The 23290-nt window shown below is 45.6% G+C and overlaps 1 protein-coding gene across 1 annotated transcript in view; it reads left to right on the plus strand.

Moving 5' to 3' along the window:
* Window positions 1–21038, plus strand: part of SGPP2 (sphingosine-1-phosphate phosphatase 2) — a 115729-nt gene extending 94691 nt beyond the window's left edge. The window contains exon 5 of the mRNA XM_004576778.2: window positions 20201–21038. Within this exon, the coding sequence (XP_004576835.2) occupies window positions 20201–20752 (552 nt within the window). The 3' untranslated portion in view covers window positions 20753–21038. The remainder of the gene's footprint in view (window positions 1–20200) is intronic.
* Window positions 21039–23290: the final 2252 nt, after the last annotated feature.

Below are 23290 nucleotides of genomic sequence, written 5' to 3' on the forward strand. Positions count from 1 at the left end.
AGGATTGCATATGGGCGCCAGTTCTAATCCCAGTGGCCCCACTTCCCATCCAGCTCCCTGCCTGTGGCCTGGGAAAGCAGTGGAGGGCAGCCCAAAGCTTTGCGACCCTGCACCCACATGGGAGACCCGGAAGAGGCTCCTGGCTTCGGATTGGCTCAGTTCTAGTCGTTGCGGCCGCTTGGGGAGTTAGTCATCGGACAGAAGATCTTCCGCTCTGTCTCTCCTCCTCTCTGTGTATCTGCCTTTCCAATAAAAATAAAATAAATCTTTGAAAAACAATAAGAAAATAAAAGCGTGGGAGTTAGTGTTGCTCAGAGGTTAAATAAAGAGACATGATAATAATGGGACGTTGTGGTGAGTAAAAAGCCTAAGATATACAGTACATACTTTCTGAACTCTCAGAATTTGCCCAAGAATAATATAACAAATATAGAGAGATATTTGAATAAGCTTGTAGTGTGTTTCAAACCACCATGCCAGTTTATCCTCTTACCAGTAGTATATGGAATTTCTGAGCCTCCGCATCCCTGCCCGTACCTGTCATCATGTCATTTTAGCCGTTCTTCCAGGTGTGTTTGCACCGCCTGTGGTTTTGATATCTCTGAATAATCACATCAGCTCCTTCCATTTCATTATTGACCCTTCTTTCGGGAGAGCCTGTTTGTCATTTACCTGTTTCCTGGATCACTTGTCTTTTCTTTACAGCTTCACTGGTGTTCCGTTGGTCACATACCTGTATTCTAAATTCCCTTTCCCTCGCTGTGGCTTCCCTTTTCACTCTATCACTAGTATCTTTGGTGAACAGAAGGGTTTAATTTTAATTTTTATATATTTATTTTGTATTTTGATGATGTTCAAATAATTGAGAAGAATGGATACCCATATGGGCCACTCTGGGAATACAGGAAAGTGGAGGAGAGCATTGTTTCCATTTTTTTTTTCTTCTTTCTGTATCTAGAGGAAGGGAGGAGAGCAGGGGAGTGGGTTGCACCCAGCATCCCAGCTGTATCAGTAACTGGGGATAGAGGATGGCTACCTGCACTGGAGCGTATTCCAAGGGTACTGCTTACATGGTTTCGGTAGTTCTGTGTTGCTGATTTCACTGTTCCTAGGTTGAGGAAATCCTTCCAACACCCATTGACTGACATAGTTCATAGAGTCTCCACTAGCCCAGATACTTGCTGTCGAAGTTTGTCAGGGAAAGTTGTCCAATTTGTTCGATCAGCCATGGTACTTCATGTTCTCTGTAGATCTCAGTGATCTGTCGTGACCCCGGTGTACTTCTGGGCATGCCATCCACTGCACAGGCCTCAGCAACTGAGGAGACCCAGTTCTGACACTTGCACTTCGCAGTCAGACCACAGATTCTGAGATTTCTCCATGCTTGGAGTTTTGAGATCAGCAGTCCAGATGGGGAGTTCCCCAGAGAGACCTCACCAGACAGAGGTGACCACAGACCTGACTCCTGTGTATGCCAGCCAGGGCAAAGTCTGGCTCAGTGTATCACCCACATCAGCCTACACGCACATTGATGGTTGCAGTTGCTGGGTCAGTTCTGTCTCCAGCCCCATCTCACACAATCGATGCTGTGGCCCAGTCCAAACCTGCCTATCACACACTCAGCCCTCATACACGCCAGCAGGAACTGCAGCTCAGTCGGAGCAATCCCAATAACCCAGAGCAGGCCAATCCCCAGCCATGGTTCCTGCACTTGTTGCTATGTGCAAGAGACTAGTCCAGTCTGACTTGCATCCTGTTCGGTTCGCGTACATATCAGTGGGTGCTGCAGCTTAGCTCAGCCCCGTTGAATACACTAACCAGCCCCTACTTATGCTAATGGGCGCTACCACCTGTCTAGCCAAGCCTGCCCCCAACCCTGGTTCTCAGGTTCACCAGTGGGTGATAAAACCCAACAGAGACGTGCCCACAGTTTCCTAGCCAGGCACTCCCAGCCCCAGATCTTGCTCCTTACAGGTGATACTGCAGTCTAGCCTGACAGGACCTGCCCGCATTCCCAACACTTACCAGCTGATGCTGTGAAAAAGCCTGCACTTACTCTGGTTCCTGCATGCGTCAGTGGATAGGGTCACTCAGCCCAGCCTGGCTCTCTCCCTAACCCAGCTCTCATACAGGTCAATGGATGTTGTAGTCCTGCGCGGCCTGATCTGCCCTCTGACCCAGCTCTCAGTATCAGCAGTGGGAGCAGTGGCCCAGCAAAGAGTGTTGCAGCGCCTCTGTCTGGCTCATCCCCTCCCCACCATTATTACATGTGCTGGTGGGTGCTGTGGCCCCATTTGGCAAGGCCTGCTTCACTGTAGCATTCACCAGTGGGCGCTGCAGCTTGGCTTGACCCGGCCCAGCCTACCTCCAGCTCCAGGTCATGCAGGTGAGTGCAGCAGCCCAGTCCAGCGTGGACAGTCCCTAGTCATTACCATATTGCTAACTAGCTAGTGTTTGCTGTCCAGCCTAACCCATCCCACACCCATGGTGCTCATATCTGCCAGTGGGTGCTGTGTACTGGCCCAGCCTGACCCTACCCAGACCTGAGTCATGTATGCCAGTGGAAACTGTAACAAGTCTGAGCTGTTCCCAGCCTTGGTTCTTGTGCTCACCTACAAGGACTGCATCCTGACAGAGGAGTTACCTCAAGTTCCTGTACCATGTTACCTCCCCATGGTAGATCTTGCACACTTTGGTGGGTTCTTGGCCCAGCCCTATTTGGTCTACCTCATATCCTGGTAGGTATGGCAGCCTTGCCTGACTGACACATCCATTCTGGATCTTTTCGTTGGGTTCTATAGCCCAGCCCTGCCTGGCCCATCCCCAGACTCAGGCCTCACATGGCTCAGCAATGCTAAGACCTAGCACAGCCTGTCCTATACCCACTCTCATGAGTACCAGCAGGTGCTGGAGCCTAACCCAGTATGATGGATGCCACAGCTATGTCCAGTTAAGCTCACCACCCACATTCTGGCTCTTGCACTCAATAGTGGGCACCACAACTCACCTGGGACATCTCTTTAGCTCTCCAGCCAGTCTCACATTCAGCCACAGATCATGCATATTCCAGTGGTTACTCTGACCCAGCCAGGTATAACACATATCCCGGCTTGGCCTTTGCCATCAGTGTTTTAGTCCCAACTCTCACTGGTGGGTGCTGCTGCCTCTCCCTACCTAGCCTGCCCCCCATCCCTGGGTTTCATGCAAACTGGTAGGTGTAATAGCCTAGCCTGGCATGGCCCACTCTCTATCATGGCTCCTGCACATGCCAGTATGCTACAGTTTGGCCTGGCCTTGCCCAGTCCAATCCCCAAGCTAGCCCATACATCTACCGACTAGTGAAGCAGCCCTGCCTGACTTGACCAACAACCAGCCCTGAATTACATGCTCACCAGCAGGAGTGAAAGCCTACCAGGAGAGTTCTTTAAGTTCCCCCACCAGGCCCACTCCCAGACCCAGACCTCATGTGTGCCAGCAGGAGCTGGGCCCTTCCTCAGCATAGTCTACCCTCCAGTCTTGGGCTATGTGTGTACTGGTGGATGTTGCAGCCTGGCCTGCCCCACAGCCAATTCTCGGGTGTACCTTGTGGGTGCTGCAGCCTGGAGCAGACTGGCCTGTTCCAAACTTTAATACCAGTGAGTGTTGATGAGTTCCATGTTTGACCTGTCACCACCCCAGGTCTTGAGCAAACCAGTGAGTATGGCAGTCTCACAGGAGTGAACCTACATATCCCCCACAGAATCTGCTCCCAAACCTGGTTCTCTCACATGCTGGTTAATGTCATGGCTCAGCCTAATGTGATTCATCCCCTGTTCCGACACTCATCGGTGGATACTGTGGTCTAGTCCTACCGGGAAGGCCCCCTAGCCTAGCTTTAGTGTGCACTGGTGGACAGTGGTTGGCTGTGTTCGATGTTAACTAGCCCAGCTTGGGTCTCCCATGTGGACACGTTTATTGCTCTAACCCAGAGAGATCCTTCAGATTTACTACTTGAAACCTCTTGGGCTCAGCCCTCCTGCTTACCTGCAAGTACAGTGACCTTGTTGGCGTAAATCCCCCAAAAGTCATTCCTCACCAGCAATGTACTCCCTTAGCAGTCCTCACTCCCACACATCCTATATCCCCTTCCCTGGTCAATCCACAGCCCCGTGCCCATGAAAACATGGGTTCCCCAGCCTGGACTTCAGCAGGGTGACATGCTGGCCTGCAGCCCTATCTGCCTACCCAGGACCCATGAGGGACCCCAGATCCAGTCCTCTGGCATGCATGCTGGCCTGGGACCCTACCCCTCTGCCCACCTGGGACTCAAGCATGTTAATAAGCCCCTAAGCCTGACTACCAGCATGCCAGCTTAGGGCCCTAGCACCCCCACCCACCCACTGGGACCCAAACAGGTGAGCGACTCCTCAGGCCCACTCTGTTCAGCTGGTCCCCAGCATGAGTCCCCAGACCCCCGAGGCCACCTACGCACTGACACAAGGAAAAGTATTTAATTTTAATATAATTCAGAGTATCAAATCATTACCTTATAGTCACTTTTTGAGAGAACATGTTTTTAATATGGTCAAGGGCTTAATGTTACACTAAATAAAATAAAAATTGTAAAGACCATAGTTCAACAGGAATATAAGCCAAATCTCTTATCAGTCATTAATGGAAAGATGTCAGTTTCACTCCAATACAATAAATTTGAAAAATAATCACAAAGTCTTAAAACTATGGAAGTATACCATTCTTTAAAATTTGATAACAATATAAAACATTGTTTGGCCAAACTGTGTGCAACAATACTGTCACACATGGGCCTTTTTTTCTTGACAAAACTTTTAAGAAACATTTAGATACTTTTTTCTCCTTTTAAAATTATGTTTATTGATTTGCTTGAAAGACAAAGAGAGAGAAAAATGGACAGCCAGGGGTCTCGCATTGGCTTGCTCACTTCCCCAAATGCGTGTCCTAGGTTTACTTAATGCTCCTTTTCATTGATTGGTTTGTCTTTCTACCAGAGTAAGCATTGATGTATAAGACCTTCCTGCTCTGTTCTTTGTACTTACCTTTGCTATCCTTGGCCTTTTACATTTTCATATGCATTTATGGAATCAGCTTGTTGTTTAATACTGTATCTTGTATGGGGATTAAGTTGAACGATAGGCCAACTAAAGAATGAACATATTATGAAATATTCAACATTCTTACACATAGCATACATAGTCTGTCCCTCTAGTCAAATCTGTCCTCAGCTGTGTTGGAGTTTTCTGTGTAGACATAAAAAAAAAAGTTTTATTAACTTATCTGAAAGAATTACAGAGAAAGAGAGTGTGAGAGAGAGAGAGAGAGAAAAAAGAGAATCTTCCATCTGCTGGGCCACCCCCAAGATGGTCACAAAGGCCAGGGCTCGGCCAGGCTGAGAAGAAGCAAGACAGGTTACAGAGCAGAGACAACAACAGCATGGTGCCACTGGTCGTCCAATTGCATTGACGTATTTGCATGGGAGTTAGGACACAGCATGCTGAATGACCATCTGGGACCCTTACCTGGTGTCAGAGAGCTGGGTCCAGGCCTTCTTCCTCCCCATTTGCTCCAGCCTCTTGCTAATGCGTTCTGGGAGGCAGCAGATAACGACTGCAGTATTTAAGTCCCTGTCATTCATGTGGGAGCCCTGGATTGAGTACCTGACATTGGCTTGGTCCTAATCTGGCCATTGTAGGAATTTTGATGGAAGATCTCTTCCTGCCTTTCAAATAAATAAACATGTTTTAAAAAAAAAAATGTGTGGGCCTGGCGCGGTAGCCTAGCAGCTAAAGTCCTCACTTGAACATGCTGGGACCCCATGTGGGTGCCAGTTATAGTCCTGGCGGCCCTACTTCCCATTCAGCTCCCTGCTTATGGCCTGGGAAAGCAGCTGAGGACGGCGCAAAGCCTTGGGACCCTGCACCTGTGTGGGAGACCTGCAAGAGACTCCTGGCTCCCGGCTTTGGATCAGCGCAGCTCTGGCCATTGCGGTCACTCGGGGAGTGAATCAGCAGATAGAGAGTCTTACTCTCTGTCTCTATTCCTCTCTGAATATCTTACTTTTAAATAAAAATAAACTGAATTTAAAAAATTGTTATGTGTGTAAGGGAAGCCTGGTTGTGGACAAGGTCTTCTGAAATGCATTTTTAACAGTGAGCCTAACTTGTTGCCACAACAACTAAGACTATTTTTGTTTAATGGACAGAAACTATATCGTCTCTCTTCCACCCCAGTATGTTGTAGGCAATTAAAAATAAAAACAGGGAGCTAGTGTTGTGGTAAAACACTTAAGCTGCCCATGCAACACTGGCATCTCACGTTCATTTTGGGTGCCAGTTCAGTCTTGGCTGTTCCATTTCTGATGAATGCACCTAGAAAAGCAACAAAAGATGATTTCCTCACCTGTGTCAGATGCAGCTGGGGTTCCAAGCCCCTTGCTTCTCCTGGCCCAGCAGCCATTTCGAGAGAGAATCAGTGAATGGAAATCTCTCTTCTCTCCATCTCCGCTACTCCCAACCACGTAACTCGGACTTGCAAATAAATAAATAAATCTTTTGAAGCTCTGAATAAAAACACATGACAGCTAATGAAATATTGAATAATAATTTGAGCCCTGCTATTGTTTACAGGACTTCTAACAGATAAGGAAGATTTTAGATGTTACCCCTGTTGAAAGCATAATGTTTCTTTTACCAGGCGCTTTATTTCTTATATCTTTTTTCCTAGGACTTGTTGCCACAACCTCTCTCTCTCTCTCTTTGTTAGAAAAATACTTATTATGCATTTTGGCAATCAAACAAATACACGGGATCCAAGCAGCTTGTGTCTTTTTGGTTTGTTTGGAATCCATTGTAAAATGCAGAAGACGTTGATTTGCAAAATTTTGCATTGTCGTTTCAACACTACCTATTACGTCCAGTTGAGAAAGAAACTGAGTTTCAAAAACATTCAGTTCCATCTGACCCTTCTCTGTGGTGTGAGCAATTCACCTAAAAATGTTTACTGAGTTGAGCTGGACAAAGCTGCCTGTGGAGAGAAATTGCAGCATCCAGACAGACACAAAGGGACAAATGGGCAGTTTATCCATTACAGTCATAAAACTGTCTGAAAACCATTCGCATTACCCAAATATTTCCCCTGCTGGACTCCTTGCCCTCAAGCTGCTGCCTGCTAGCTGACTTGCACTCTGGTCTCCGGCGGCAATGCATGCCCCCCAGAGTTTGTCCACGCTCCTGAATGGCACACCAGACATCTGGGCCCTGCACATCTGGAGTGGGTGGGCTCGCACCATTGTTACCGGACCCGACAGCCCTCACCATTCAGACCTGGCCTTGTACCTGGGCCGCCCGTGCTGCCTGTGTGAGCCACCGCCCATCTGCTTGACTTGACCAATATGGTAAGCTCCTTGGGTCATTTCTATCAGAAGCAACTGGAAGTTTCATTTCAAAGGAAATTTGGCTGGTACCCCCACAATTCCATGAACGTAGAAAATTTGACAGCTTTGCTTGTGTCTACTTGCACAAGCTTTGTTTGAAGTGGGCAGTGCATTGGAAGGGCGGGAAGCTGGCTGCCCATGGTACCATTAACTGCAGCTGGGATGGTCCAGATTTTGACTCCGAGACAGGTACGTTTGGAAGACTGACTTGGAAAAACTTGACTGGGAAAAGCACGCAGAAGTCATAAAGGAAGGCAGATTTCACCGAATAATCATATATAGCACTATCTTCATATCCAACTGGCTATTCAGTTAAAGTATAAACACATTTATCCTAAGAGCTATGCAGCACGTAAGAGCCATTTGTAGGATGCCGCTGGCTGGTGCCATGGCCTGCTGGATACCCTGCTAAGGAATAATGAGAGTTCATTAAACTTACTTGAAATGTACAGAACTTGGGTACCTGTCCAGGTTACAATAGAACTTTCTTATATCAAGCTGTCTTGCTTATTTTATTCTGTAAATCTTTTTTTTAAGATTTTATTTTTATTGGAAAATCAGATATGCAGAGAAGAGGAGAGACAGAGAGGAAGATCTTCCATCCATTAATTCACTCCCCAAGTGCAAGCAAGGAGCGGAGCCAGGAGCCTCTTCCGGGTCTCCCAGACGGGTGCAGGGTCCCAAGGCTTTGGACCATCCTCTACTGCTTTCCCAGGCCTTAAGCAGGGAGCTGGATTAGAACCATATCGGATTCCGGCAGATGCAAGGCGAGGACTTATAACTGCTAGGCTACAAGGCCAGGCCCTATTCTGTAAATCTTACAGTGTACCACAGGTGTAGCGTTTATAAAGGATTCATGAGCTTGGTGCTGAAACAATTCTATGAGAGACTTCTCACCTCAGAAGTTTAAATAAGATATTCTGCGCCCTTGCCCTGCTGCTGGCCCCCTGTGTTAGCACTTTGTTTCCTGATGTGCTTTACAAGTCATCAGTCGCTTCCTGATTCACACTTTCTGCTGGAATTAACTATGTGTAATTGGATGGTGAGCAATAGATTGGGGTAATCTCTAAACGATAATCACTATTTTCTTCCAGAGTTGTTTCTTACAATTTATTTACTTATTTGAAAGGCAGAGTAACAGAGAAAAGGAAAGACAGCTCTTGTATCAGCTGGGCCACTCTGAAGCCAAGAGCCATCCAGAAGCTTCCTCCGTGTCTCTTGTGTTGAGACAAGCACATGGGCCATGCTCTGCTGCTTCCCCATGCCATGAGGAGGGAGCTGGATGGGAAACATAGTAGGGACACACGCCAGCACCCAGGTCATGCTGCCAGCACAGGTCGTGGCTTTGTCAGCCCTACCATAATGCCACCCCCATTCTTGCTCTGTCTCATCTTGATCATTAACGTGCAGCCATTTATTTTTTTATTTTTTTTTTTTTTAAAGATTTTATTATTATTGGAAAGTCGGATATACAGAGAGGAGGAGAGACAGAGAGGAAGATCCTCCATCCGATGTTTCACTCCCCAAGTGAGCCGCAACGGCCGGCACGCGCCAATCCGATGCCGGGACCTGGAACCTCTTCCGGGTCTCCCACGCGGGTGCAGGGTCCCAAAGCTTTGGGCTGTCCTCTCCTGCTTTCCCAGGCCACAAGCAGGAAGCTGGACGGGAAGTGGAGCTGCCGGGATAAGAACCGGCGCCCATATGGGATCCCGGGGCTTTCAAGGCGAGGACTTTAGCAGCTAGGCCACGCCGCCGGGCCCAGCCATTTATTAAAATCAGTAGGATTTGCTATCTTTTCCAAGTTGGAAATCTCTTTTTAGCTAGCATTTTAAAGAAATACACAGCTGGTGCTGGAGCATGGTGGGTAAAGCTGCGTCCTGGGGTGCCAGCATCCCATATGGGTGTTGATTTGAGAGCGGGCTGCTCCTCTTCTGATCCAGTTCCCTACGAGTGTGCCTAGGAGGCAGTGGAAAAAGGGCCAAGTGCATGGGTTCCTGCATCCATGTGGGAGACCTGGAAGGAACTCCTGGCTCCTGGTTCTGGATTAGCTCAGCTCTGGCCATTGCAGCCATCTGGGTAATGAACCAGCAGATAAAGATCAGTCTCGCTTCCTGTCCCTCACTGTGTGTAATTCTGCTTTTCAAATAAGTAAATAAACCTTTATAAAACTGTGAGGTCATAGCAAAATCCATAACTATTTTTACGGCAGAGTGGTGGTGGGTGAATTGGAAGAGGTTAGAGAGATGTGCTGTTTAATTAATTTTATTTTCAGTGCATTTCGTATGAGTATTTTTCACTTCCTTCGAAAAGGACTATTTCCTGATTAAGGGTGACAAATGATTAATGCCTTTTCAAGATCCTTGACTACATTCTGCATCATCCAATAGCTTTTGTTTCTTCTAAAATGTCTCCATAATAAACACAATGATGAATATTTTTTTAAAAAATATTTTATTGGGTCTAGTGTTGTAGTTCAGTGAGCTGAGCCACAATCTGCAGGACTAGCATCCCATTTGGGCACTGCTTAGAGTCTGCTGCAATTCTGACCCAGCTCTCTCCTAATGCATGTGACAGGGCAGCAGAAAAGGCCCCCTGGGGGCCTTGGGCCCCTTCTACCTGCATGGGAGACTCAGATGGAGCTGCAGGCTCCCGATCTCAGCTACCGCTGCAGTCATTTAGGGAGTCAATCATGGGGGGAAGAGCTTCTTTGTGTGTGTCTGCCTCTTTCTCTGTAACTCTGCATTTCAAAGAAATAAATCAGTGGGTGTTTTTTTTTTAATATTTAATGTACCTGTAGCGATGGCAAGTTCCATTTATATACCACACTCCTTAATGCTCACCACATTGGTGGAAACAGTCACCTAATAACAGGTGACCCTTGGCTGAACATGGTTTGGTTGAGGATTTTTCAACTGTGTACTCTCTGGTCACTGATGGGGCAGTCACAGCTCCTTCTGAGCCCCAGTGCCTGACCTCGAGAGGAGCTCCACGTTGTGCTGTTGCTAAACCGGGCTGTGTGAATGCATTTTTGACATAACATTTCCAACTGCCCACAGGTTTGTTGGAATAGGACTGCCTCATCCCTCCATGAGTGTCTATACTGCAGTCTTACACCTTTCTGTACTTTAGCTCTCAGAGGGAGAGGGCAGGGAAGGGAGGGAGGCGTTACACCACAGCTCATAAAGCCACTGCCTGCAATGTTGCCATCCCGTATGGGCTCCAGTTTGTGTCTCTGTTGTTCCACTTCTGATCCAGTTAATGAGCTACAAAAAAAGAGTAAAAGCTGGTTCAAGTGCTTGGAGCCCTGCTACCTATGTGAGTAGCCTGGAAGAAGCTCCAAGCTCCTGGCTGTAGCCTAACCTAGCCATAGTCTGTGGGTATGAACCAGCGGATGGGAGATTTCCCACTGTTTCTCCTTGTCTCTGTGAAACTCTGTCATATAAATAAATACGAATCTAAAAAAAAAAAATAGAAGAAAGAAAAACCCAGACTCTCAGGCCCTACCTGGGCCCACTAAATCAAAACCTGCATTTCACATAGCTTCCTAGTAGGTTTGAATGCAGGATACAGTTTGAAAGGCACTGAGAATACACGCGCATCTCACATATAATGACGATGCCAATTAACTTCCAGCTTGCATAGGCCTGTCTAGCAGTTATGTGACATTGAACATGACTCCCTCTGTTCTCTGGTTGCTCAGAGGCCTTTCTGCCCACCCAGATTTGAGAAAAATCACGTAAATGTTTGACAGGGTCTTTTGTGTCTTCTAACACATTGCCCTTCCCTCCGCTTGTCGTTCTTGCAAGGTACTTAGCTGTTGTCAGAGATGATGTTATAACCTGCCTAGAAGCTTGTTTGATCTACTGGCATAATCCTGCCAACCTGACAAGCTCCATGATTCATTCTAGTCAGAACTGCTCATGTTAGCATGAAGGATGAGTGGGGGGAATTTTGTCAGTTTCAAGAAAACCTACTGCTTGGACTTGTTGGATTCTGTGAAGCCACAACCACCAAGTGATCATTTCCCGAATAATGCTATCAATCGGATGAAAGTGAGAAATAGTTAGAGCACCCAAATGCTTTCTGATTAATATTGGTATTTTTTAAAGTATTATAATACCTTTTTATAGCATTATAGTGTTCACTTTTTTGTTTGTTTACTTTCTTAGCAAACCAATGCCCTGCAGAGAGAGAATATATAAGGGAAAATAAGATCCCATTGCAGTTATTTTAAGTGAAATAGTTTATTCAATCCTCTAAAATAATTTCTTTAGGAGCAATTAGCCATATGACTAATCTTTAAATAATTATGTACTTGCTAAGTATAACTAAATGATACACCTGTAACTCTGTTCCAAATGTAAAATGAGTATGTATCAAAGACTTTATTCAACTTATTAGTTATGGTGCCAGTAAGATTAAAGGCAAGAACAAATAAGTATCTGTGGATCATTTTGAAAAGAAATGTGCCGTTCAGATTGCTGGGTTATATACAAAACTGGTTCTTTGTCCTGCCGGAACACTGTCCTATGGGCAAGAAACTCATCATCGCAGGTATCATTTCCACCAAATTCTTTGCCTATCAACCAAGTTTTTAAAAAAAAAAATCTACCAGCTAACCTATCAACTTCACGAGGCCCAAGAGCTTAACTAAATTAGCTAAGTTGATAAACAGTAAGTTGGACTAAGTCCTTTCTCTGACACTTGCACAGCCTCTGTCACCATATGACACTGAAATAAGATATTGCCTTATTCTTAACGCATTTGGTGTAATTTTTCTTAACGCATTTGTGGAAAGCGATTTTTTTTTATTGTTGAAAATGTCAGTCTAGTTTCTATTGATGGTTTAAATATGCTCACTTCCCAAGCGGGCCTCTATTCTAAAATTGCAAAAGATGAAAACCGACATACTTTTTCTATCTCATATAGCGACTTCCAAGCTTCAGTGAGTTTCCAAAAGGGCTTTTTAAAAAGCCTTCTCTTTATCACCATAGATTTTCATGCCCAGTGATCCTTAGACCCACGCTTGGAACAATGCTAGGATATCCAAGGTGGCTCAGACGACGGACACAACGTAGGAAGAGCCCGGCAACAGCCAGCCCACTCCAAGGCTCTTTGATACCAGGAGTTGCACAGCCTGGACTCGCGCTATGCAGCGAGGTATCGGCTTCCTGCTTACGGCTGATCTTTGTACGTTTATGTCCTTCACCAAGAAATTAATATTTTTGAACTTAAGTTCACATCCATGTGTTCATTTTTCCTACTCTTATACATATGCTAATCATATAACTTGTAGGCTTCTCCCTGTAATCATTTATATTCATATTCATGAACAGTGTTGCCTCCCACTTGCCACTTGGCTGCTATTGAAACTCATTTATTCTCAGAAATTGAATTAATTGTGAGCTAGAATGAATATTCTGGATATAACTAGGAAACACTGGTCTATAACTAAATGCTGCCTTCCTGAAAGATCTGTCGAGGCTTGGTTTGTTTTCAGATGTTTTAATGTCAGTGTCGGTTGGCATTCGAAGCATCCACATCTGCAAAGAAGTGGGCCTGGCTTTCCCTCTGCCCCTGGCTTCAGCCCGCGAAGGCGGGAGGGCAGAGAAGGCCCCTCGCAGTCTCAGCAGGGGACCCGGCAGAGGGGAAGATGCCAGAATCATAGAGTTCTCTGCATAAATAGTTCCAAGATCTGAATGCATTCTTTCCTCACAATGGAATGAATGGGTTTGCTCTCGCCTCTCTTTCTAGCTAGCTAGCCTTGTGTTGTGTTGGCCTGCTCAATAGCATTCTTCAGTGAAGATGTTTGGAGTTAGAATGTAAAGTTGTTGCAGCAAACTGCCTATGGGAACGTGGTGTAGGGTTAGGATTCATAAGCACCGGGAGTTCCTAAGATTGGGGCCTGCTGTTGAAATACCTAGAGATGTTTACCAAAAGGAGGAGTGCTTCTGTCTGGCCAAAAATGAAAGTGCTATTATGTGTTTATGTAAACTTGCACAAAAATTTGTTCTGATGTTTTGGATAGCTCTGTTAGCACTCTCTTCTAAACACTGCAGATTGCCTGTCTATTATTGTTTCCTGTAATGAGGTACAATAAAATGTAAGCTTCTGTTGAAACACCAAATTTTATGGCTGAAAATAAGAATGGGTACAACAGTCACAGGGATATAAACCTTGCTGCATTTAACTTTGGGAAATGTTCGGTTCTTATAATGACTTTCCCCCTAAATAATTTGAACTCTGGATTTAAATCTTGGATGGTAGATTGAATTAAAGGTTGGCGGCATTTCAGTGTGATTCGTGGGGTAGTTCTGGGAATGCTTCTTGTGTAACTTTATTTTTCCCTAGCTTGTGAAGGAATGGCAGGTTGATTGTCAGAATGGTTCTTGGGGACATTGCATTGTTTCTGATAAAACAAGAAAGTTATAAGCATTCCTTATTTATTTCTTTTTAGTCTACCTTGAAACACTATGATTTTAACCACCTGATATTAATTCTTGATTAAATTTTTATTGTAATAAAAATAACAGGAACCGACTTTAGAAAATTTGAAAAATACTTTAGAGCCTACAGAAGATAATAATATTCTGATATCCCAACACAGAAAAAAAAAACTATTGTTTATTTCCTCCTCATATTTTTGGTGCATACAAGTATATATTTACATAAAATTAAGATCAACCATTATGTAAAGTTTGTGTCCTGCTTGATACATCTTAACTATGGTTACTTTAGACCATAAAAATTTGGTTGCAGAAATGTATGTTTTTCAAACAGAAAATGTACTTGCTGTATGAAATAAAAAATATGTTTATCTCATTTTTGCTATAAAGAACATAGGCTTGATTTGTATCTTTCCCTATATATAATTATGATGTATGTATGTACTATCCTTTAAAGCAGATCAGCTTATTTTTCTTATACACTTGAGAGATAGGGGCATAGAAACATAAAAGAGAAACGGGCAGGCAGGGATGGAGGTTGGGAGAGCCCTCATCTGTTGCTTCACTGCCCAAATGCCTTCAGTGGCCATGGCTGCAGTGGGGTCACACCTCCACCCAGGTCCAGGCACCTGGCACCCGGGTTGAGCCATACCCTCCCCACCAAGTCCCAGGCTGTGCATTGGCAAGAACCTGTAGTCAAGGGCCACAGTGGGGATTCGAGGCTAGTTACTATGATGTGGAATTTGGGCATCTTGCCCACTAGGGTAAGCATCCACTTTTGTTCTATTCTTTATACGACTGTTGTTTACAATATATGATTTTTTTTTAAAAGATTTATTTTTTATTTTTATTACAAAGTCAGATATACTGAGAGGAGGTGAGATAGAGAAGAAGTGGAGCTGCCGGGATTAGAACCAGCGGCCACATGGGATCAAGGCGAGGACCTTAGCCACTAGGCCACGCTGCCGAGCCCCTACAATATATGATTTTACAGCAATGGAGTACAAATTACTTTTTGAACTTCATTGGCCTGAATTAAATAACCCAACAAGAGTCACTTTCCTGTATAAACTTTTGTAAGCAGCTTTATTATCTTCTTCAATTAATTTCTCCATACATTTCTAGGAGTAAAATTACTAGACCATTGAATTTTTAAAATTTAATCATATGTTGCTATAGAAATGAGTTTGAAACATGTTGCATGCAAAGTAAAGAATAGTTTGCCATTTTGTCTTCAGGTCTTTTCCTTGCCATGTCTTTTGCACCATTATCTTTAGCTTCTGCGTATTTCTTTCTTTATTATTATTTTTATTTGAAAGGCAGATTTTACTGAGAGAGTAGGAGAGAGAGGCAGGGAGACAGATCTTCCATCTGCTGGTTTGCTCCGCAAATGGCCATAATGGCCAGTCGATCTGATCCAAGCTGATCTGAATGAAGCAAGAGACAGCAGCTTCTTCCCGGTCTTCCCCTTGAGTGCAGGGCCCCAAGGCTCTGGGCCATCCTCTGTTGTTTCTCCAGGCCATAAGCAGGGAGCTGGCTGGGAAGAGGAGCAGTCATGACATGAACCATGCTGGCACTGCGGGCGAATGATTACTGTTCGTCTCTGCCTGTAGCCCAAATGCATGCTCCCCACTCTTCCCTTTTCTCTGCTGTCCACTCCAACTTGACCTGTTCAGGATGGGATAGTGCCAGTGCTGGCTGGTGTGCCCCAACCTGTGTCTTTGTTTCAGCTCCACTGGCGTTGCTTCACAGTTGACTATCTATACTCTGTATAACTATGATCGTTTTCCCTTTGGCTCCACATACTGGTGCTAAGCCCTGTACAATTCCGAAGAAATTACCTCTGAATTTTTTTTAAAAGATTTATTTATTTGCAGGAGAGAAAGGGAACTTCCAACTGCTGATTCACTCTCCAAATGTCCTTAACAGCTAGAGCTAGGTCAGCTTGGAGTTAGGAGCCAAGAATTCCGTCTGGGTGGCAGGAACCCAAGTTTTGGGGCCATCACTGCTATGTCTAAGACATACCAGCTAGCAGAAAACTGGATGTCCCAAGTGGAAATGTAACCTGCTCTGCCGCAACACTTTCCTCAAATTAATTTATAATGTAAAAAAAAAGAAGAAAAAAGCACCACATATGACTCAGAGATGATGATTGTGTGGGGTTTCTTTTGTTTCTATGAATTGAGTAGCTTAGAAAAGCCAATGTAAGAAAGTGTCATTTTTAAATTTCCAAGCATTTACAGTATTTTTATTTAGAAGCCACACTGGAATAATTTTGTGATATGATATTGGAAGTCTAAAGTTAGAAAGTTCATTAGCTGTACTTCAAGTATTTTCCTCGCATAATGTTTGTAAGTGTTTATTGCAACATCACCTTTGATGGGTGTACTACGAGAAGGAAAAAAGAAATGTGCCGAAGCCTCCACGCTAAGATTGTTTTGCCTCAAATGCTGAGGCCGTGGACGAAATAGCCTCTTGCTGAACCGAAGGTGAACAGACACTGCGAAGGGAGACAAGCTTTTGCTTACCTGTTGAAACACTGGGCGCTAAATATTCCAGCTGTTCAGGGTGAAAGCAGTGTGTTCTGTTTTTATCACTGAGCGCCTCTGGGGGAGGAGCTCTGGGCACAAGGCAGAGATGTAAGGGACTGTGGGCTGCTGATCAGACTCCTGCCAGCAGCACAGAGCAAGAGCATGCAGACATGACGGCAGCACGAGGCAATGAACGGGTTTTTTGAGTGAGAATAAGCGAGGACTTTCCCATTCAGTTCTGAGAGAGGAAAAGGAAAGGGCTGGGCTTTTTTTCTCTGTGTTTGTTTTGCCCTGCTGTGGAGATACATTGTGATATTTTAGGGGAAAAAGTATGTTTTAAAAAATATATATATTTGGGGTTTTTTGTTTGTTTGTTTGAAAGTTAGATTTATACACCTGGAAAGAGACAGAGACACAGAGAGAATGAGAATCTTCATCCATTGGTTCACTCCCCAAATGGCCACCAAGACCTAAGCTAAGTCAGGCAGAAGCCGGGAGTCTAAAACTCCCACGTGAGAGGCAGGGGCCCAAGCACCTGTGGGGCATCCTCTGCTGTTTCCCAGGCCCACTAAGTGCAGCAGCTGAGACTTGAACCACAGCCCAAATAGGATGCCAGATTTTCAGATGGCGGCTTAACTCATTGTGTTAGAATGCTGTTCTCCATAAAAGTAGTTTTTGAGCTAAGCCTTGGAGGGGTAAGATCTAGGTACACAGAGCTGGTTGGAGTGTGCTGCCCATAAAAAGAATGCAACATATGATAGTGAAATTGCACCAGGCATGTTTATAAAACAAGTGCAACTGTTTGAATTGAGTATGAAGTTCAAGGGACAGCAGAGTGAGAGAGCCCCTTAGTGCCAGGCTAATGAAACCCCTGTCACAGAACACTTTGGCTACCAGGCTCTAGAATAGACCCACGGTATCTGAATTACCTTTTGGAGTTCAATTGCAGGGTCACATTTTGCATCAGAATTGGGGGCAGTTCCCTGGGTCTGCAGTTAGCCAATCTCCCTATTGACTGCAGTATCACAGCTATGTGAGAACATTTGCTATTGAAGCAGGAATCAGGAAGGCAACTAGTTAGTGCTTTGGGGCAGGAGAATGGCAAAGTCAAGTTGAATAAAGATCTGGATCCTGGGAATGCACTGGGCATTCAGTGATCTGGCCGATGGAGAGAGAATGTGGAGAGAGGCAGGGGTCTGTGGGCCATTGTTAGGGGAGAGGCCATCAGATACTACCACAATGACTGTGCTTCTGTGACCTGGGAAACCAGTGCTACCACCAGAAATATGTATACTGGACTTCCCTGAGCACTTGCAAGATCACTCGGAACTTCTTTCCCTCTACCGTGCTTTCCCCTGACCCACAACAGAAAGTCCCATAGCCAATATTCCTGGAGTTCTCAGAGGGATTTTTGCATGGGCTCATAGGCAGTCTGAGCCCACCTGTGCCACAGCTGCTCCATTTAATGCCATGGAATCAGGTTGGTTTTGCTGGATTCCTTGTCTTCTGCTGAGGGTATGATCCTGAACATCTGGGCTTGTCCACAGGCCTCCTACCCCAGCAGCAAGCTGACATGAGCAGGAATCGGCCTGACAGCTGTTCTAGGAGATGCTGCTGTATGTGGGTACTGGGGTCCATGGCAGGCACCAGCACCCTTCCTTGTTATCTGCACGTCACCATAAGGTCTTCAGACTACTGCAGCAGACACAGCGGCTGTGCACTGCCCTGAGTAGGCAGGTAGTCAGTTGCCTAACCAGTCCCACCCCTCTCCGTTCGTTCTCCTCACTGCAGTCAGAGCACACTTTTACATGGAAATCTAGTCACACTGTTCTCAGGAGAGCTTCTCAGCGCTCTCAGGCCTTGAAGCCTGTGACACACGAGTGTGTGGTGTGAAGGCGCTCTTGCAAAGGCTGACTCGCCATGGACTTCTCCAGACTAGCCTCTGCGCTGCCTCGACAGCAGCGCTTGTCACGAGCCCTGCCAGCTGGCAAGCCGCACAGGCGGGGAGGGTCCTTGTGCACTGGGTCTGGCGTTCAGCAGGCAGGCTGCACAGGCATTAGAAGAATGAGTGGGTGCCCACTGATCCGTGAAACTGTGGGAGCTTCCATGATGGTTTCCCAGATTTCATTCTCACCCATTGTCAGGTGCCATTCGAGTCGACGGTGAGCAAGAGATATAAATATTGAATAAAGCTACTAGAAAAAAGAAAGGCCAGGTCTTAGCACTCTAGGTGTTACACAGAAGAAGAAAAGATCGAATAAAACAGATCAGAAGATACACAGTGCTCAACAAAAGCTACCGGGCCATGAATTTATTTTCCTTCCTACACTTTTCAGAGTTTTCAGATTTTTCGACCATGCATGTGTTATTTTGTGTGTGTGTGTTTCTAAAGCACTGGGGAATGTAAATGTTTTTCAAATGTTTAAAGTTTTTCAAATGTAAATTTTCAGGATAACCCACATAAAAATTTGTCATAAAAGCACAGCAAATTCTTCATTCTACAAATTTGCCACTGTCAGTCTATGTATTACCTTCAGAATTGTTTACATTCTGATGCATTTGGCAAGGAGACCACTAAGGAAGATGAAAATGTGTGAAACTGGAGAGCAAAAAGTATTTTAAGTGAGGAAAGCATGGAAGAGGGAAAATAATCTAGAAGGTTCTAAAGATTGGGATGGGGCCCAGCGTGATAGCCTAGTGGCTAAAATCCTCACCTTGCATGCACTGGGATCCCATATGGGTGCTGGTTTGTGTTCCAGTGTCCCTTCTTCCAGTGCATCTCCCTGCTTGTGGCCTGGGTAGGTGGTCGAGGATGCCCCAAAGCCTTGGGATCCTGCACCCCCATGGGAGACCCAGAAGAAGCTCCTAGCTCCTGGCTTTGGATTGGCTCAGCTCCAGCCATTGCGGCCACTTGGGGAGTGAATCAGTGGATGGAAGCTGTTCCTCTGTCTCTCCTCTTCTCGTGTATCTGACTTTCCAATAAAAATAAATAAATCTTTAAAAAAAAAAGAAGAGGATTGATTAATATGTGGTATTTCTGCTCAATGAAACTGCAGGCACACTGTTTGGAAACCCATCTCTAAAGACAGAGTACTTAGCGGCGACGTGACTGATACTGGGGAGCTTTGGCACTGCATCCAGAATGTCTTCTCAGACCCCAAAGAAACACATCCTCCAAGTCCCACTGGTGGCTGGGAGCCTCTGCCTGCCTGGAAAAAGCGCCACCACTCTCGCGATAACTGTGACAACACTTGTATTGCAACTACTTAAACATTTATTTTTTTAAAAAAACATTTATTTAAATAGCAAAGGTACAAAAGAGAGAGAGAGAGAGAGAGAGAGAGAGAGAGAGAGAAATAGAACCAGAGATCTTCAGTTCACTGGCTCCCTGGGTCAGGCTGCATCCGGGACCCTGGACCCCTGTCCAGATTGCCCAGGCACCGGATCACCTGCTGCTGCTTGCAGAAGTGCATCAAAATGAGATAGAATTATTATGAAATAGAAAACTATCAGATTGAAAGAATAATGAAATGATAGCTATTCATGAAGACAAATAGAGAATTTATCGCAGAGTATAGAAACACTAGAAGAGGTAACAGGGACAGCCTGCTTGCTGTGTATATATTGTTGTTTCAGGCCAACATCGCTTTTTACTTTCTCTGAACACGTGCTGTAGAATAAAACAATCTCCATTCTGCCATAGTTGACTGGAAATGATGCCTGGAAGTAAAGACGCACTCATGGGCCTGCCCTGTTCTTTTCTCTGCTTCTCACAGGATGTGCTGGGTGGTCTCCTGATCACCGCGCTCCTCATTGGCCTCACCTACCCCACGTGGACCTTCCTCGACCGCCTGGACTCAGCCAGCCCCCTCTTCCCTGTGTGTGTCCTCGTTGTACCCTTCTTCCTATGTTACAACTACCCCGTGTCTGATTACTACAGCCCAACCCGCGCGGACACCACCACCATCCTGGCTGCCGGGGCCGGGGTGACCGTAGGATTCTGGATCAACCACTTCTTCCAGCTGGTGTCCAAGCCCACTGATTCTCTCCCTGTTATCCAGAACATCCCATCACTCACCACTGGCATGTTAGTTTTGGGTCTAACCAAATTTGCTGTGGGGATCTTATTGATCCTCGTGGTTCGGCAACTTGTACAAAATCTCTCACTGCAAGTATTGTACTCCTGGTTCAAGGTGGTGACCAGGAACAAGGAGGCCCGGCAGAGACTGGAGATCGAAGTGCCTTACAAGTTTGTTACCTACACATCTGTTGGCATCTGTGCTACAACCTTTGTGCCAATGCTGCACAGGTTTCTGGGATTACCCTGAGCCTCTGCCAGCTGGGTGTTAGCCCACACAGACGTGAGAGCTAAGATATGGGGGAATTGTTGGGTGGGCAAGCCTTGACAATTCAATTTTCTTAAAAAACAAAACTCTGCCATATGCCTGCTCTGCCAGTGTAAGATAAATGATGCTGCTGTGTTAAGGGAAAATTGTCTCATAAACGAAATCAGTGGATCAGGGTTGCGCTACAGTGGAGCTCAGGCTGGGAACCCCAGCTGAGTCCTATGGGTATGACCCCCACCCACCCACACTTTCTGTTACATGGACTTGAACCCAGTCACAGGTGGCAGGAATAGTCATGAGATCTAAGCTCAGCTTATTGTCCACTGTGGTTCAGAAAACCAGGGAGATGAGATGATCTGGAAGACTGGAGATAGTCATGACCTTGTCCAGAGCCAGTCTCATTTTCACAGCTGGAACTTTGATCCAAGGGAAAGGGTGGCACCATGTAAAACTGCAGGCCTTGGACAGAGTGAGTTCCTCACAGTCAGATTAGACCACACCAGCTCAGGTGGTGAGCCCGTTCTGCATCCAGCTGGCTGTGAAGTGGTACGAGGCAATGTCAGAGCTGTGGGGTCGCAGGGAAGGGCCTGCTTTTCTGATAAGTCCAAGTCTCCTTCATATTGAAATAGGGATCTTCTCCTCCTTGTTTATGCAATTGCAGGCTTCCAGGTTCTTACGGCTATTCTGACTCATGACACAACTGGCCGCCGCCACCTCCCCTGGCCAGCCAAGGGCTATCCTTCAGTAAAGTGGTGGCATTCAGGATTCACTGAGACTCCTGCTCTTGAGTGGCTCGGGACAAGCTCTCTACCCTGCTGTAAATTTACTTCATTATCCACAAAGTTAAACAGAGACTCCCTTTCCATCTTCCCATCGCTCCTGTCTTAGCAATTTTCAAGGCAGTTAATGTGAGAACTGCTTGGGCCTCTCCTAGGAAAACAAGCCAACATCCCCCAATCCTAGGGCAGGTGCCCCAAGGCTGATGATGGTACAAACATCTCTCTTAAGGTACCAGGGCTGGGCTCATGCCAGTGTTTCACGATCCTGACTCCTTATCACCACGCACCCGCCTCGGAAACCTTCAACCTCTTTGAGGAAAGCAGAGGCCCCTCTCTTTGCATCCAGCCTCAAACTGAAAACCACTTTTCCTATTTTCAATAAGTTCCATGATCTTATTGTGAGTGTGATCTTGGTATGTAGCTAAGGATGCAATCTCTTAATTTTTTTTGCAGAACATCTCATTTTCCCTTCAAATTCTAATAATTATTGTAGGAGACATGTATCAGAATGACCTGTCATTTCACGGTGGTGACATCAAGCCCTAAGTGGCATTTACAGCGCTCACAGGCTCTGCCTGCCCCTCTGGTGAGGGTTTGTTGGTTGGATAAACAGGCACTTGATTTGCCTTCACTGCCTCCAGTTGCCAAAACAGAGATCACAACACTGGATATTGACACAGTACTTTCCCTGATTTGTCTGAGATCCAGTGACAAAAGGACTAGCTTTTCCTACTTGTGCCTACAAAAGAGGGCTTTCGGCTACTGTCACAGGTTATATACATACACACACAGATTTTACCCCTGTCCTGTTTGTTTCAAGCGCTGACAGTTGGGAGTTCGTTCAATTATAATGTTGCATTTAAGGCTATAGTGGCACAGTTAGGATTGAGAATGAATTTATCAGCTACAGGACATTAAACACTGACCCAAGAACTTGTCAGGATTGGTCACATTTTAGTTATCTGATTAGAAGATTCATGAGCTGGTTCATACCATTGCCCTTCTTGCCCTTCTGCACCCATTTCTCACCCAGCATTTCAGTTTGTTCAGTTGTGTCACACACACTACTGCATAGCCCTTCAGTGTCAGCCTTTGGGACCCGCCCCCCCAACCGAAACTGGGATTTGCTCTCTGGGGAAAGACTGCCCCCTCCTGGTGAGGTTTTCATCTTGTTCTGGAACCTCTCTCTGGATCTGGAATGTTAAAGACTAAGAATTTAAAAGTCAAGCTCACCACGAGGTATCCAGTGTAAACCTAGGACTGGTGACCTGGCCATTGCAGAACTGTGACACCAAAGACTTCAGGGTTACTGGTCCTCCAAGGAGCAAAGTGGAACGGCATGCTCTTTCTAACTTGTCCCAGTTTGTCCCCAACCTACCATCACCCTAGCTGGAGTGTCCATACTGTAACCTTCATTCTAAATAGTCATCATTTTATGCCAGTTTCGCTTGATCCTTCACAACACAAGATGTGGGGGGAGGGTGGGGAACCCAGATGACACGCCTGAACTAAAATCCCTTAATTTGCAGTGGCTGAAATCGTGGCAGGTCTAGCCGCCTCGCTGTAATGTAGGATTTTCTCGCCAAATAGGCAACTCACACCTCCCCAGTGTAATCCAAGCATGTGGCATTTCAGGACCATATGCTCCAGGCTTCTATTTGGGAAGCCTTCAGCTGTGTTGCTTATGTACTGTATGTAAATGTATTCTTTTTAAAATAAAATCATTTTTTGTTTGGTCATG

The sequence above is a fragment of the Ochotona princeps genome, chromosome 5, assembly GCF_030435755.1.
Source record: "Ochotona princeps isolate mOchPri1 chromosome 5, mOchPri1.hap1, whole genome shotgun sequence".
Lineage (NCBI taxonomy): Eukaryota > Metazoa > Chordata > Mammalia > Lagomorpha > Ochotonidae > Ochotona > Ochotona princeps.